Source organism: Bos grunniens, chromosome 2 (assembly GCF_055505025.1).
Source record: "Bos grunniens cultivar Pamir isolate PY7600 chromosome 2, Bosgru_T2T1.0, whole genome shotgun sequence".
NCBI lineage: Eukaryota > Metazoa > Chordata > Mammalia > Artiodactyla > Bovidae > Bos > Bos grunniens.
This window is the reverse complement of record NC_141166.1, coordinates 65073635-65091852: the sequence shown is the minus strand read 5'-3', so window position 1 is coordinate 65091852 and position 18218 is coordinate 65073635. Positions and strand designations below refer to the sequence as shown.

Sequence of the window (18218 nt, the reverse complement as noted above, 5' to 3'; positions counted from 1 at the left end):
CTTTTTTTTATTTATTAGTTGGAATACTTCTTTAAAAGAGTTGGAATACTTCTTTAAAACTTCTCATCTGCTGTTTGGTTAACTGGTGATACAGTCTGCATAGGAAAGGCAAGATAAATACTTGATGCTTTCCCTTTACTTACAAGTTTTTAATGTAATGAGTTGGTTCATTGGCCTCTCCCAGTGGCGACCACTTACTTTTGTTTGTTTTGGTATTGTTTTGAATTCATGTATTTAAACTTATGTGTGATATGTTTCAACCCATTGCAATTATTTTTCTTAAATATGCATAATTTTTTCCATTTTTGGTTCCTAGGAGACTGTTCATTCTAGCTCCTGAGCCTTTATGTTAAGACCTAGTGACTTTGATAGCTTATTGCTATCAGTATAGATGTCCTGCTTGTACATTTCTTGTCCCAGACTTAGCATTAGTAATTTCTCCATTAAGTTCTGGTCCTTTTTATTGGGGAATTATTTTAGGGACCACCTTCTGAGGGATTTTATTGCTGTTGGCTAAGTGTCAGTATGTGTCTCTGAAAATCTTCGGTTGCCAGAAGAGGGAAAACAAACTTATCACGAGTTAACACTGGTGCTTCCGCTACAGATTCAGACCACAGTGTTTTCACTTACCATTTTCTACTTAACATCTTTGTCCCTTTTTTTTTCTTCTTTAACAAGAGTGCAGGTTCTCCATGGTACTGGAAATGGAAGACGTAGGAATTATTTTAGGGACCACCTTCTGAGGGATTTTTATTGCTGTTGGCTAAGTGTCAGTATGTGTCTGAAAATCTTCGGTGGCCAGAAGAGGGAAAACAAACTTATCACGAGTTAACACTGGTGCTTCCGCTACAGATTCAGACCACAGTGTTTTCACTTACCATTTTCTACTTAACATCTTTGTCCCTTTTTTTTCCTTCTTTAACAAGAGTGCAGGTTCTCCATGGTACTGGAAATGGAAGATGTAGCATGTCACAAGTACTCATTTGTTTTATTACACAATACCCAACAAAGTCTCAGAATAACAAAGCTAACACCGATTACCAAAGAGAATTTTTAGTTCTTTTCCACAGTTATTTTGTTTTGGAATATATATTCTACAAAAGATATATAGTCAAATTACTGTTTCAAAGTCCTTTGAAATAGCTCCTTTCTGTGTGGTTATGCCATCAACTAGATACACACATGGATATGTTATGTATTTTCAGTTTATAGAGGCTTTTAAAATTCATGTTCTAATTACGGAATATCTTTACATGATTCCAAAGTGAAATTTATGAAAGAAGGAAGTATATTCAATAAAGTCTAATCTCTCTCTCTCTCCTTCACCCTGTTGAGTCCTTTCCTTATAGCAAGCCATAATGATTTATCCTTCCTTCTCTGTTTTCTTACACGTTGAGTTAGGTACATATTTATATCCCTGTCCCGTTTCTCTTATAAAGATAATATATGCACTTTTCTCTGTCTTGCCTTTTTTTACTTAGCAAAATATCCTGGAATCATTCTGTAATATTCTGTAGACTTTTTTCCTTTTCTCTCCATTTCATAGTACCCACTTTGAGAATGTACCTGATTACAGACCCAGCCCTTTACTGATGACAATTTGAATTGCTTCTACTTTTTTGTTTTTATAAATCTGCAGTGAATAGCCTCATTTATGAATAAATATTTTCAGTTTCTTTTTCTAGTTTATCTTTTGGATAGAGTCCTAGAAGTGGGATTGCTGGGTCAATAGATACATTAATGTAATTTTGTTAGATACTGCCAGGTGTTCACCCATAAGGCTTGTAGTATTGTACATTCCTATTAGCAATGTATGAGTGAGTTTAGCCAACAAAATATGTTGTCAAACTTTTTTTGCCAGTCTTAGTGAAAAATTATGTATCCGTGCAGTTTTACTTTGTATTTCTTGTATAAGCAAGCCAGGTGAGATGTTGGTCTTTTTTGTTTGTTTATTTTCTAGTCTTTCTGATCAAGTCTGTTTTTTATATTTTATTTTTCAGAGTCAATACAGATTTGTATGTGAAGCTATCTTGAAAGTTTATGAAGAAGGATTTGTTAAACCTTTAACGACATCATCAAATAAATAAGAAAGCAAAGGTCTGGGAAATGTATTGGAAATTGCTTTCCATTATAGTCACTGTGCCATAACACTGCTCACAGGAAATGGTATCTAAACAGACGAAAAAGAAGAAGAAGAATTAACAAAAACTGAAAACTTCAGCACTGTTGCACTTTATGTTTTAAAGAAAAAGTCACTCTCTCAAAATCTATAATTCATGTGTTTGAAGACTATTTCATTCTTTGCTCCAAACAAATAGTGAATAACTGAGTATGTTCAGGGTAATTTATGACATCTTGTGGTGGTGCCATGCCGTCCCCTTCTGGTAGAATTGCCACAAACAAGGCTCAGAATTCTCAGCATCTCTGTTGTATACCTGTATCTTGAAAGCAAAAAGCATTCAACATCAGGAGTCAGCTCTGGTGTCTCCCAGTGATTCGTGTTCTTACTATACTGATGACCAGATGTTACTTTTTAAATGTTAGCAATATCATTCTCAATATTAGCCAATACACTGCCTATGGATGCAGCACATCTTCCCCTACACTCCCCCCATAGAGACCTGCTGTTTGGAAGAAGAAAGTGGAATTTGCTTTTCCCAGGAAATGCTGCACATTGTCCATTTACCAGCATCTTATAGAAAGTATAAATATGAATCTACAAATTTTCTTGAATTTAACAATGTAACTTAACATTTATCATAAGGTTGGCTTATTCCAAATCATGTGATTTCACATACTTGATGTAAAGGAATGCATGCATTGTGTCTTAACCCCTTAAGTGCCTTGCGACGTCTTTGTATGTCTAATGAAAAGGCACTCCTTTGACCCTACTAGGAGGTATGTATGTATATTGTACATTTACAGTTTTATGCATTTTGAATCAGTTCACCATTTTTAAAATGGCTTCTCGTATTGAGAGTTATGCAGTCAAAGGAGGGTAATGAAATTCTGTTTCTTACTCAATTCCTGTATTTTGCCACAAGAAGCCAAGATAATTTGTGACCTACTGAGTGAGTGCTCTGCTGCTATGGAATTATTCAAAACCTGCACATTCCTTTCCTGAGGGACAGGGGTTACAGTTTAGCAGCTGAAGTTAAAAGATGCTTTATTCTTCAAATTTCATATTTATTTTACCCCTACCTTTAGAAATGGCACCTAATATACACTTTGAAGTTAAACATATGAATAAGCTAAAGTTAAAGCAGCTAATTGTGACTTGTTTCTATCACTAACTAAATTATCCCTTTTTAGCATTCATTTCAGTTCTTGTTAAGCTTTGTTCACACTGGTCTGTTGATTGGGATACTACAAACAAGGAATATAACATTATTGAGTTATTTCTAAATGTAATCCCTCAACAGCTAAGATGAGGACTTTCTTGTCATTTTGTGTACAACTACTCCAATTTATATATACTTATTAAGTTATAAGCATGTTAATATGGAGAGTTTTGATTGTCCAGCCTGATGGAGGACCTGATAAGAGTGTGTATATTATCCTCTTCAGGTTTTTTCGTTGTTTTTTTCTTTTTAAGTCCTCAGAGAGATAGAACTTTAAAATTATCCAGTTTTAATATAAGTGGGAATTTTCTTGGCTATTGAAATGTTACATTACAAAATTACTTTATATGGATTATGGTTAAAATAGATTCATTTACCAGTGGTTTCTGAATATTTCTGTATAGTCTTGATAAAATTTACAGTTGAATGGTAGATATTTTGGAACGTCATTTAGTGTGAGCGGGAAAATGTACATTTTTAAATTTTTGGCATAATCTAAATGATGTTATTTCAAATGTTAAAAATCCATAATAGTAAATCTTATGAAGTTAAGTCCTAAACGTTAATAGCCAAAATACCAAATACATTGTTGTATTAAAATATTTTACTTTTTTTTAAAAGAGAAAAGTAAGCATAACCTTTATGTCAAAGTGAAATTCTTGTATCTGTTTCTGAATTTCACAGTCAAGACAGTATAAGATAGTAAATAGCCACACAGTCTTATTTGAACATTCCATTCTCTGCCAACAGATAGGTGTGATTTAGACTGCTGTATGACATCATGGTAAGGTGAAATGTGAAAAAGTAAAATGTTGGGAGTCTACATAATTAGTAACTGTTTTGGCAGTAGTTTTTTACCTGAATTAAAAAGAAAACCTATCCTAACTGTATGGGCAGAATATGACAACCATGGACAAAAAGGTAAAGTTGTATAGATGTAAGCAGATCGTGGTGTCATGTTTTTTGACTTAGGGTTACATTTACACTTTGGAAAGTAACTAATCATTTATTGACAATAAGCACTGCTGCCTTTGTAAATCATTAATGCCAGTTTTTAAATGATAATATATTAAAAATTTTAAATTACCTTTAAATTTCTCATATATGAATTTTTCTTCTGGGAGCTACACCCTGTCAGTATTTTTATGTACAGAAAATATCCTTTTTCAAAGACATATTTATTAGTAACTTAAACTTAAATTATCCCTACAGCTTTTTAAAGTAAACATTGCTAATTATGATTCCCTGTTCACCTAACAAATAAGAGTTTATGCCTGATATTTTTTGGCCACGCCTTGGGATCTTTGTTCCCCAACCAAGGATCGAACCCATGTGCATGGCAGTGAAAGAGCCAATTCCTAACCACTGGACTTCCAGGGGACTCCCTGCCTGGGAATGTTTTTGATCTGTTCATAAATCTAAGTAGAGTTCTAGGAATAATCGCAGTTTTTGTACACTTAGTAGTTCTAGGTTCCATTCATATCAATGTAATAATGTGTGACAAAAATGCCAAATTCCTTGTATCTAAACTACTCCCCTCTCCAGCAGCCAACCCTGCCTCCCCCAAACAACCCACACGTGCAAGAAATCAATGTTGCTATTCTCACAACTGGAAATAGGTCCTGGTGAATCAAAGGACTTTTGTAAATGCTAAGAATGTTTGTAAAAAACCTTGCCTCTGATTCAGGATGGTTTTACCACGTTCTTTGAAGGTGTTGTGTTGACCATCTGACTTGTGTCAGCACTGTGTACACAGGTTGAGGAATATTCTGGAATAGACTGCATTCATAAGAAGAACACTTAGTATTTATTAAATCAGTGCATAATTCAAAATAAAGGCAGAGTAAATAGCATAAGAATTCACTTCCTTTGTACAGCCTGCTGGCACAAGTAGGAGGGCGGAAAGGGTTGACCATGTTGATTAAGAGTAAAGAGAAAATTTATATATAAAAACTGACTTCGAGTGTATAAAAATATTTTAAGCCATTATGACAGCTGCTTGAAGATTTCAAGTATTAGTATATACACATAGAGATGTTTTATGCGATTATGCATTTGTGTATTTCACCAAGGCTGATACAAACAGGGGTAAAGGATTATGTTAACTATGGGAGTTGTTTATAATCTGTTGGCAGGTGATTAGCCAGGTCTAATCAGCTATTTGAACAAAAGTCTCCCGTCTCCACTAGATGTACCACAACCTGAGAGCTGAAAGAAACTTGAAAGATTTTATCAAGGCTCACCTTCTATTACTATAGGTAACTTGTGAATATCATAAATTCTTGTGAAGTTTATAGTCTATTTCAGCTCAAGAATTATACTCAGGCAGTATTTTTACTTAATTTAGAAAACAAGTAGGCTTTAAAAAGCAATCTAATTAGGGCTCCACTCTGTCTGCTTGTCATGCTTCCCTGACTAAACAATAGCTTTTGTCAAGTATTTGGGCTGATGTACATGCAGTGTGAAAACATTTGAAAAAGCAAATTAGAAGACTGATTTTTTAAAAGCACTTGAAACATAGAACGAAGATTTCGAATGTATGTCCACTTAAATAATTTATGTTCATAATGTGAACATGTAGAATTAAAGCATTTATATTTGTTTTATAATCTTAAATCAGGAAGGAAGAAGGAAATAAGGATTTTTAACAATGTTCTGTGTAATATCTGTGTTTTGAATATTTAAAGATATTCTGATGGTAAGGTTGCCAAAGTAGTTTGAATTCATAAAAATTATTTATACCACAATAATGTGGGATATGTTTACACCTCTTTTATTTTGTAGTAATTATTTTGTAGTTCTGATCAATTTGCATTTAAGTCATTTACATTAAGGAAAATATTTGTTAGAACAAATACCTTTTAATAATACAAGAGAAAGATAAATTGTGCCACAACTTCTGTATGTAAATGACCACATCAACAAAGTAACTGCTTTATATTAATATAGCTTATTGGTTCTCAATGTGTGCTTCAGCTAGCCAACTACAGTTTCTGCAACCATTTTTTTTCCTGGTATTTCCTCTAAGTAAAATACCTATGTTTTAAAACCCATTGGATTAATTTTATCAAGTATCAGAATTACTGATCTGTTGGCAAAGTTTTATTGGTGTCTCAGTGTGATCACAACACAGCTTGTAGCAACTGTTTTATAAAGTTTTTAGAGAATTGTATAGCTCCAAAGGAATTTGTATAATAGCAAAATTTATTTGAGGGCTAACTGCTATTAGGCAACTTCAGCAATTTTACAGAGAGCTCATGAAGTTAATCTCAAAATTGTACTTTTGGGGATTAACTTACTTTACAATATCTACAACTATTTTCAACACATTTTACTATACATAGACTTCATTTTTCTCAGTAGCAATTCCTACAGTAAGCCTTACAATGTTATCAAAAACAATCCCTATTTCAGTGAGAAATGACACATTTTATTTTTATAATCTGGGTGAAATTGTTGTGGGTAGACACCAAATAGTTATTTTTGTTCCCATATCTAAATTTGCTGCTACTTATTTGTATGCTTTTTCTACAGTTTATTGTTGATTTCTAAAGTTTGGTGGTTATTGTTATCTTTATTGTCGTAATCTAAGCTGATTGGGCAGCCAGGGGTACTGGGGTACAGTCCATCAATGCTGACTAGGCAGGGTTCAGTGAATAAATAAGTAAACCAGTTTTTGTTTGTTTTGTTTTTTTAATTTACAAAGTGAAAGGTATTAGCAATATTGCAAGTTTAAGACTATAGTTTTAGGAAGAGGTTCTAATGTGTTCCTAAAACCAGTATAAGAATGAAAATGTTTGAAAGCCTTGTTTTGCTCATAGAAAGTTTCAGTTAAACACTGTAGAATTTTCCTACCTATTGTTGTGTAAATGATATAGAAAATATTTTTCTATGGACAAAAGATTGAAACTGTTAACTTCTTTTGCTTTGTTCTTTAAAAAGGAAAAAAAATAATATTTGTATGTCTTTCATGCTGTAAAGAAATGAATGTATCTTTCAAATGTTACTAGAATTAAGACTTGATCTTAAGGGTAAGGATACGCTTTGTTTTAAAAAAAAGTTAGCAAGGAATTGAAAAGGAAAGAGTGTTTCCCATTTCATTATACAAAATGCAATTTTAGAAGAAAATGTCACTTTATTTATAAACAATGATCATTACTGAAGCATATTTCAATATTTCAAATACTTTCCTTCTTTTTCACTTTGCTTTGTGTTAGCTCTAGAATAGAAATTTTCACAAAAAATGTGTGCATACTGTTTTTAAGTATAAGATCATTAAATTGTAGACCTCTGGTTTGGGGGAGTGTGTGTGTGAGGGTAAGCATTCTGCTGCATGTGTTTACTGTGAAGGAGAGTTCTCAGGCTCCGTCCCTGTCTCAGCCGCAGATGAGGACAGCTGTCTGGAGTATGTGACTTCGGTGAAGCCAGAAAAGTGTGGCTAACACTCACCACAGTAAATCAGTGCAAAGGCCCTGACAGATAGTTTGTTTTTTATTCTCAGTATTTTGGACAGGTAAAACCACTGAGCCCAACTCTGACCTATAGCAGTGGTGTCTTACATGGCTGAGGGTTTATTAATTTAGCTGAACAGAAGACAAAAAAAGCTCTACATTTTAAACCAACAGGTATGATTAATTTGTTCAACAATTTCTTTGAAAGGTAGTATTGATTATTCATCATGCACTGAGCTTGACTCAGCGGGGCCTTTATTATTTGGGCTCCTACTTCCATTTCTCCAAGGTAAAAAAGGTTTTTAAACTTCCATTTATCGTAGTCTTTATGATGTAATATTTTCCTTCATTAATTTTTGTTATAGTTGTTAAAAGATTAATATCAGGCCCCCTCAACCCTGAGAGTTTCCAAAATTTAGCAGATAATCTGATAATCTTAACTAAAATGTCACATTGCTGCATGAAATTATCACCGTAAAATCATTAAGGAGACTCAGCCCTACAATCTTAGGCTAAAATAGGTTCTGATTTGTTTTCCCTAAATTCACTGTAGGCACGCTTGAACCCATTTTACCTGTTACTAAAAGAAGCTTCTTCATTTCTATTCCTGAATTGTGTTCCAGTTTTTTGCCAACCCTTCAGCTAGTTGACAAGATTACTCAAGCTTCCTAGTATCCAATAGAGTAGGTCATATTTCATTGCTGAAATTGATTTTTTGAATTTCAAATAGCACTTTATTTCAAGCTTACTACTGACTTAATTTATACATTTAAAGATAAAATTTATCCTAGAGTCTTGTAAATATGGAAACATATAACATTAGCACGTAGAGCTCATTGGATTAGACCCACGTTTAAATGCTTTACAATGATCCCTTGATCGTTTGATATTTAAAAGGTAACTTGTGTGATTTTAGCTTTGCCACTCTTCTGTAATTTATTTGGTACAATAAAGGCTACCCAGTTGACAGTCTTGCTGGACTCTGAGTTCTGTCAGCTAGCTTCAGCCACATTTGGTTCACTAAAATCATTCTGCTTTGCATTTTTGTACATTACATAATGAACACCTGGAATCCATTTGTTTTGTTTTGAGTTGTAATTAGGTGATAAGTCAGTGCTTCACCACCAGTAAGTTGAAAGGGGCAAAGTTCTGACACTTTGTATACATGTTGAAGGGCAAGATTTAAGAGACTAAAAGTTTACATTAAGCTGTTTTCCTTTTCTGTCATTAGAGTATTAGTGCTTAGGCAAATAAAAACTGTCCAGCCTGGTGTTCCAACAGCATCAGGATGTTGCAATTACATCCCATATTGTAATCTTTTCAAATAAGAAAAGCTAGTCTTTATTTTCTACAGTGTAGGCTTAATTTTTAGGACAGATAGTATATGATAGACTCATCAGTGATATTTTTAAGTAGTAGTTTTAAAAATAGTATTTCTATGTAGAGACTGTTTCAATTTGGAATTTTTTTTCTTGTCACAGGTGCTATATGTAAATATGAAGGGCAAAAAGTCACCTAGTTAAAAGTCTAGTTAATTTTCTAATTAGATTATGATTTTACATTGTTTGCTGCCATTTCACGTTTGGTTGTACTGAACTAGTAGCTAAATGGGATTAGCCCCTTAACTTTTTAAATTCTCTTCCCCTATTTCACAAAAATACCTCTTTCCCTATGGTTTTCCGTAATTAGGAGACAAAGAATCATATAGTTCATTTAAAATCTGTGAACTTGAATTTGGTCAACACTGGGTTATTTGAAATCATCACTATGCATTCTGTGCATTTGTCACTGCAGCTTACTGTGTGCTTGAAAGACCTTGTGGATTTGTCTTAATTTCCGTGAAAAATTAGAATTCCTGCAATGAATTTTATGTACTAACAGCAAACAGGATAAAAATGTTGGTTTGCATTGAAACTGTTTAACCCTGAAAGCAATTTTATGTGAAATGCAGTCATTATACGTATTTTCTTGGCCACGATTCATTTTGACTGAGAAATAGTTGTTCAGGTTCAACGTGAAAAAAACTCTAGCTGTGACTTTAAATTGTTCAATTGCAAAATAAAGATGTGCTTTAGTAATTTAAATATAAGAGTTTTAAAGACTATTTTATGGGAGTTTTCATTGTTGGGCTTTTCAAACAATGGTTATTTTCATTATTGGGTGATCATAGACTAGGATAATGCTAAATGCAAATTTTATTTCTAGAATTACTGATGTAGTGGTTGTATTTGCGGGTGAGTGGGTGAGTCAGGAACTAAAAGGGGTTTAGAAGATTAAACCATGTCTGATGAGACGCTCCTTCTTCACTGGCCACTGCTGGATTCCTCTCTTCTCCCAGCATTAGCCTCTCTGCTCTGGTATTCCTACCATAACACCTTGTCAGTCAAGGTAAATGACCTTTTTTTATGTGTCTGAAGTCCACTTGCCTCATATCTTCCCTAAGTACATTTAGGTATGCCATTTCTCATCTATAAAAAATTTTCTTGGAGAAAATTAACATTTAATTTTATCTAGAAATAAAGTGAAAGTGTTAGTTGCTCAGTCGTGTCTGACTCTGTGACCCCATGGACTGTAGCCCACCAGGCTCCTCTGTCCATGGTATTCTCCAGGCAAGAATACTGGAGTGGGGCTAGTCATTCTTTTCACCAGGGAACCTTCCTGATCCCGGGTTTTCCACATTGCAGGCAGATTCTTTACCATCTGTGCCACCGGGACAAAAGTAAATGCCATGCCTCTGTTCTTACATGCATGATACTAAAGCTTCAAATAGTATAATGAGGACCCATGAGGAGTTATGAAAGCCTCTGTCCCATACCTTTGCCAGGGGATCTTCCCAATGAAGGGATCTAACCCGAGTCTCCTGCATTGCAGGTGGATTCTTTACCACTGAGCCACTGGGGAAGCCTGCCCCTAAGAATAGTCCCCCTCAAATCAATGACAGCCTCTTAATTTCTTGTCTTCTAGCGGAAAATATTGCACAAGTATTTGTGTGTACATGTACATTTTGTTAAGGCTGAAGGAATTGTACAATATATTCTGCAGCTTGCTTTTTCATCTTTAAAACATTTCCATATCAACACACTCAGGTCTACTTCATTCTTTTTAATCACTGCCTTGACCTCCATCATACAGATGGATATGCTATAGTTTAATTTCTTGATTTGTTTGCAGTTTATACTGTATGAACAGTGCTGCAGTGAACATCTTCAGGCAAGTATTTTCATTAAAGATTTGCAAGTCTATGCATAAGGTAAGTTTCTAGCAGTAGGGTTGTTAAGCCATTGGGCACCTGCATTTTTAAATGTTAATGATTGCTCTCAGAGAAGATTTTTTTAGCTTATGCTTCCACCAAACTTAGGAAAATATCCGTTTCCCCACATTCTAGTTAAGACTGATACCAAGCAATTTATTTGCTCATCTCATACATGAATTATTATCTTATTTTGACCTACAGTTCACTCATAAAGAGGTTGAATAGATCTTTATATCTTTATTGATCTCTTTATTTCTTGTTCTCCAAATTCTATATTGATATCCTTTGCTCACTTTTATATTAGGTTGTTTAATGTTTGTTTATATGAGATGTTGGAAATTAATTAGTCATTTGACAGTCATATGTTGCAAAATGTTTTTTCTTATGGTGTTCTTTGACTTTATTTGGGTCTGGGGAGGACATGATATTTTTAATAACTTTTATAAACAAATGTATTAATCTGTTCCTTTATAAATTCTGAATTGCATATACTTGCACAAAGCTTGCTCTAATTCCTACTAATATTCTCTGTGATGGAAGCTTTCTTAACTAGCATCCAAATACCCTACTCAGTGTACTAGCACTCTGCTTTCTGCTCATGTTCTCCCCTTGCCACCACTGACTGCTCTCAACTATGTGAGAGCTCTGCTAATTCTACCAATTCTGTTGGAAGCTTACTAAAATCAGTTCTATTTGCTAACCTACATATGCAAATATATTTATCTATATTATATCATTTAGAATTACCTGTTACCTAAACCAATGAAATGTGCGTGTGAAAAGGGGTAGCATTTTTCGAAAAGCTTCTTAAAGGTGTCACTGAAACTTTGTGAAAGCCTGAAAATTACTAAAAATTGGTATGAGCAAGACAGTTAGACTCAGGAAGCAATAGTTAGAACTAGACATGGAACAACAGACTGGTTCCAAATAGGAAAAGGAGTATGTCAAGGCTGTATATTGTCACCCTGCTTATTTAACTTATATGCAGAGTATATCATGAGAAACGCTGAGCTGGAAGAAGCACAAGCTGGAATCAAAATTGCCGGGAGAAATATCAATAACCTCAGATATGCAGATGACACCACCCTTATGGCAGAAAGTGAAGAAGAACTAAAGAGCCTCTTGATGAAAGTGAAAGAAGAGAGTGAAAAAGTTGGCTTAAAGCTCAGCATTCAGAAAACGAAGATCATGGCATCCGGTCCCATCACTTCATGGCAAATAGATGGGGAAACAGTAGAAACAGTGTCAGACTTTATGTTTTTGGGCTCCAAAATCACTGTAGATGGTGATTGCAGCCATGAAATTAAAAGACGCTTACTCCTTGGAAGGAAAGTTATGACCAACCTAGACAGCATATTAAAAAGCAGAGACATTACTTTGTCAACAAAGGTCCATCTAGTCGAAGCTATGGTTTTTCCAGTAGTCATGTATGGATGTGAGAGTTGGACTCTAAAGAAAGCTGAGCACCGAAGAATTGATGCTTTTGAACTGTGGTGTTGGAGAAGACTCTGGAGAGTCCCTTGGACTGCAAGGAGATCCAATCAGTCCATCCTAAAGGAGATCAGTCCTGGGTGTTCATTGGAAGGACTGATGTTGAAGCTGAAACTCCAATACTTTGGGCACCTGATGGGAAGAGCTGACTCATTTGAAAAGACCCTGATGCTGGGAAAGATTGAGGGCAGGAGGAGAAGGGGATGACAGAGGATGAGGTGGTTCGATGACATCACCAAATGAATGGACATGGGTTTGGATAGACTCCGGCAGTTGGTGATGGACAGGGAGGCCTGGTGTGTGGCAGTCCATGGGGTCGCAAAGAGTCGGACACAACTGAGCAACTGAACTGGAATTGGAACAGAAAAAAAGATGATATACTTGGGGTCTGTTTTTTGCAACAAAAACTAAGGGATTATAACTAGGTTCAAACATTAACATGTTCTCAGAGCTGGGCCTGCACATAGCACTGTGCACATAAGTAGACTTCAAGATTCACAGAAATGTATCAGAACTTTTCAAAGCCCCCTCTAGACACCTTATGGAAATGGCAGCTGACTCCAGTATTCTTGCCTGGGAAGTCCCATGGATAGAGGAGCCTGGCAGGCTAGAGTCCATGTGGTCGCAAAGAGTCAGACAAAATTGAGCAACTAACATTTATTTAACTGGACATCTTATTCCCAGCTTTTCATTTTGAGCCATGAGTTAGGTCAAATAAAGTAACAGTTCTCTGAGGACAGGGTTTGAAGGAACTCTTGACTCTGTTCTGCTCCCACCAGGGCCCTTTCGCTGCTGGTTTTAAGGCTGCAAAGGAACTGGGGAGAGAAGATGAGACTCAGGCCAGTCAAAATGCCATAAAACTCACTGCTCTTACCAAAATTCAGCTCTTTTTCTTGAATAAACACCTCTGGATTGTTGCAAAGCTTTGGTTAACATCCAGAGTTTTAAAAAGTTAATTCTGACCATGTTTTATTGTTTGGTGTTTGCTGTTCTGAAGGAGAGGATTTTCCAAGGTTCTTAACACTGCCAGTTTCATGGACTCTGCTACTAAGTCACTTCAGTCGTGTCCGACCCTGTGCGACCTCATAGACGGCAGCCCACCAGGCTCTCCCGTCCCTGGTATTCTCCAGGCAAGAACACTGGAGTGGGTTGCCATTTCCTTCTCCAATGCATGAAAGTGAAAGTGAAGTCGCTCAGTCGTGTCCGACTTTTAGCGACTCCATGGACTGCAGCCTACCAGGCTCCTCCGTCCATGGGATTTTCCAGGCAAGAGTGCTGGAGTGGGGTGCCATTGCCTTCTCCTTCATGGACTCTATTTAGCCCATTACTTTCAGACTCCTTGTTTTTCAACACATTCACCGACCATGTTCTGGTTGACTCTCGTCTGTTGCCAGGAATGGAATCCATCCTTTGAGAATAAAGATTTGCTATCACTGAGAAAACCTAGAAGCCTATGAAGTGGTTACTGCCTAAATAGCCAGCTTCACTTCCCAATACCCTCCCACTGCTTTCTCTGGGATTAACTGTGCTAAGAATGAGGTTCAGTGCCCCTAAAAGGCACATCTCCCACCTTTGTATTTGATCCTCAGAGCTATATTTGAGGATCTCCATTTTACAGGTGAGGAAATTAAAACACAGTTTATTCTTTGGAAGTTAAGTAGCTAGTGAATGGAGGTGTCTGATTCTACAGCCAAAGTTAATATTCTCTGAGAAATTATTTTTTAAAAAATAGTACCAATTTATATGTTTGAAGTTGTTTGAACAATCACTGTCATAACTTTAACCTGACCTCACATTCTAAATCAGTGTTTGGAAAATAAGCATTTAAAATGGATGATTCTCTTTTTTTCCTCCAAAATTAAACTTTTTTTTTTTTACAAATTGGAGTTTAGTTGCTTTACAATGTTTTGTTAGTTTCTGTGCGTGCGTGCTCAGTCACTTCAATTGTGTCTGATGCTCTGAGACCTTATGGATTGTAGCCTTCCAGGCTCCTCTTGTCCATGGGATTCTCCAGGCAAGTATACTGGAGTGGGTTGCCCTACCTTCCTCCAGGGGAACTTTCTGACCCAGGGATTGAACCCGTGTCTCCTGTATTGCAGGCAGTTTCTTTACTGCTGAGCTACCAGGGAAGTCCCTCTACTAGTTTCTGCTGAACTGCAAACTAAATCAGCCATATGTGTATATATAGCCCCCTCTTTGTCACGATAGCATTGCATGGAGTTCCCTGTGGTCTATAGTAGGTTCTCATTAGTTATCCATTTTAAACACAGTATCAACAGTGTAAATATGTCAGTCCCAGTCCTAATCTCCCAATTCATCCCACCCCTTCTTTCCTTCCTTGTTCTCTACATCTGTGTCTCTATTTCTGCTTTGCATATAGGTTCATCTGTACTACTTTCTAGATTCTAAATTTATGTGTTAATGTACAATAATTTGTGTTTCTCAATTCTCCTTTCAAAGGAATTTTGAGGTTTGGTTTACGTAAAATTAAATGAAATCCTCTTATGTATTGAAATAGGTATAGCATCACTGATTTTAAGATCTGAAAGAGACCTCAGGAAGTATGTGTCTTACTCACCTCATTTTATAGATAACCGACACCAGGAAAGACAGGTGCTTGTCCTTGTGAATTCAGGGCAGCATGGTCCTGTGTGACAAAATCTCCAGGTGACTCAGGTGCACAGTAACTTCTAGAAGCTCTGTGCCTTGGCTCCACCCCTCTTCTCTCAGTCTCATCCTGGTTTCACCACTAGGCAAATCTGATGGGAAAATGCTTTCACTTCCGCCTCTCTGTTACTCAATATTGTGAACTTGCCTGGAGCCATCCAGGGTTTTCTAAATTTTTTTCCCTAACAATAAACAAGGCGTGTCTACCACCAGATCAGCAGTGTTCTGTTCCAGATAATTCTGAACAAAATGATGCATGAAATATGGATTCATGGAATATGAATGCTCAGGTTTATTGCCCTGAATCTCCAAAAGTATGGAAAAGCCTGACTTTGTGCTTTGGAGGAAGAAGTGATTTGACTTCAGTTTATTTTGCATGTCCCATCTCTGCACAGCTCTACCCCAACTCTCCCCATTCTTTTAAGGTGTCCTTCATTTAGCCTGTGTGGCTAATACTTTAGTATAAATTAGTTTAAGATCTTACTCCTGCCAGGAATACTTGGAAAGAGAGGAAGGGTGAACTTGCAGACATGAGATTCTGGCTCAGGAAAGACTTAGCTGAGTAAAGGAAGCCACGCAAGTGCATGAACCCAGGTCCAGGCTACAGACCCTGCTGCACTCCTGACCCCGCCTCTGCCACTGGCAGTGCATAAGTACCTTTGTTCCTTGGACAGTAACATTTACATTATATGTAGTGTTGTGTGCTTCTGAAAACATTTTCAGATAAGTTATTTTATGCCAGTCTCATAACTGCCCTGTTAGGAAGGTGGTATCAATCTCATTTTACAGACTTAAAAGTTATTTTGGATCTTTTAGCTTCTGAATTGAAGTCTAGACTCTGCTGTATGCTAATGAAACTCTTAGTGGTATTTCCTGATGAGTTTTTGTGTTCTGTTTTTTTACTTAGGTGCATATTTGACTAGTTAGTGCTCCTCTGATCCAGTGTTTGGAAAACAAACTCTTCCTGATTTCCACTGTCCAGTCAATCCTAAAGAAATCAGCCCTGAATATTCACTGGAAGGACTGATGTTGAAGCTGAAGTTCCAATAATTTGGCCACCTGATGTGAAGAGCTGACTCACTGGAAAAGACCTTGATGCTCAGAAAAATGAAGGCAGGAGGAGAAGGGGACGACAGAGGATGAGATGGTTGTATGGTATCAACAACTCAATGGACATGAATTTGAGCAAGCTCTGGGAGATAGTGAAGGACAGGGAAGCCTGGCGTGCTGCAGTCCATGGGGTCCCAAAGAGTTGGACACGACTGAGTGAACAATGAACAACAAAAGGGTCTTTTCTTTCTTTCTTTCTTCCTCTCTTTCTCTTTCCTTCCTTTTTTTCATGGCTTAAAATAGCAACAGATATTTATTACTGCTCATAGTTTCTGTGGGACAGGAGGTAGGTTGTTCTGACTCAGTCACAGATACATATTGGTGGGGCCTTGTCACAGGAATGCTTGAGGGGCTGGAGCATGGCCCCCCTACATGACTGGCAAGTGGGTGCTGGCTGTTGGAGGGGGGTCCTCAGTTCCTCTCCATCCAGGTGGCTACCTACGGCTTCTTGAGTATCTTCACATGGTGGCTGCTGGCCTCCAGAGTGAACAATTCAAGAGTCAAGGCAGACAGGACAGTGCCATTTATTGGAAGTCACACTGACTTCTGAATTGTTCTACTAATCACCAAGGGTCTTTTCACAATGGAGGCTTTTGGAAGGCAGGGCCCCTTTAGCCTCCAATAAGACTGACTCTCATTCTGGAATTCTCTCTGCTCTGGATGCCTCAGCATGAATGGCCCCACCAGTGTGAACCAGTTCAGCCAAATTGAGAAAGTAAGGAGCTTGGAAATCAGGACAAAAGGAGAGGATTTTGTAGACTTGGGACATTTCCTCATTATTTAAAGGGCTGTGATGTGAAAGAGCAACTATCTTCTTGTGGGCAAAGGCAGATTTACCATGAAGATCATCAGGTTTAAGCTTTAGGGCTCCTGACTTGTATGGGCCCCTTCCAAGACCCTAATTCTCATTTTAAATCTTTAAATTTGTCTTATTTCACTTAAGCCACCCCCCCACCCCACCCCAACTGTATGGTTTTCAGAACTAACAAAACCTGGATCCACTCCTTTCTATGGCTCCAGAGAGAAAACCAGGACCTAAAATACTGGAGGAAATCTAGAGTAAGGATGTTCATTAACTAGAGGAAAAATCTTTCCATGGCCAGGACCATTCCACCAAAAGTGGGTTATTCTAGTCGGCACTTTCAACACCTTGCCCACAGTCATTCTTCCTAATAACACCCTGTCTTTCCTGCTAATAGATCTTTGACTTTTTAAAGAAGCTGATAATGAGCCCTTAATCTCAGAGACAGCAGGATCTCACCTAAACCCCAAGTGTGAATTTTAATTGGTGTAAACCAGTGATGGTATCCCTTTCTCCTGCTATTTCAGGCAGTTAATCCCATTCAATGAGACAGGGTGTGTTGGGACGTCCTTCCCTGAATTAAAGACACAGCTTTACTAGGAATTCCGTAGTGGTCCAGTGGTTAAGACTCAACACTTTTACTTCTGTGGACCTGAGAGTTCAGGAAACTAAGATTCTGCAAACTATATGGTGCAACGCCACTCGGCCCCCACAACCCCTGCCAAAAAAAAAAGACAAGGCTACAGGAAGAGGAGATATTTTCCCCGTTCCCTTTCATTTCTGAAACTCAGAAAGGAGAGCTGGAAACACTGCAGCCCTCCTGTGGTCAGTAGGCTAGAAGCATAAAAACCAGAATCAACATACTAAGGATGGCAGAACAGAAAAAGTAAGAGTTTAGGATTCTATAGGACTGTTGACCTGAAGCACTATAGGCGGCCAACTACCTTTAGATTACTTAGGTTGAAAAAAAAAAAAACTCATTTTTTAAAGCTACAGTTAATCATGTTCTCTATTACTTGTAGCTAAGTGTATTTTTACTTAATTCAGTTGTGTTTAAGGAGACCGCATTCTCTGTCTCAGGTAGGAGGCAGTTAGCAGGCTGC

At 37.1% G+C, this 18218-nt stretch overlaps 1 protein-coding gene across 20 annotated transcripts in view; it reads left to right on the top strand.

Moving 5' to 3' along the window:
* PTPN4 (protein tyrosine phosphatase non-receptor type 4) overlaps positions 1 to 9876 on the top strand; it is a 190883-nt gene extending 181007 nt beyond the window's left edge. For all 20 annotated transcript variants that reach the window (XM_086349463.1, XM_086349429.1, XM_086349530.1 and 17 more), the window contains one exon: positions 2001 to 9876. In XM_086349463.1, coding sequence (XP_086205589.1) covers positions 2001 to 2087 — 87 coding nt within the window. In that variant the 3' untranslated portion in view covers positions 2088 to 9876. The remainder of the gene's footprint in view (positions 1 to 2000) is intronic.
* Positions 9877 to 18218: the final 8342 nt, after the last annotated feature.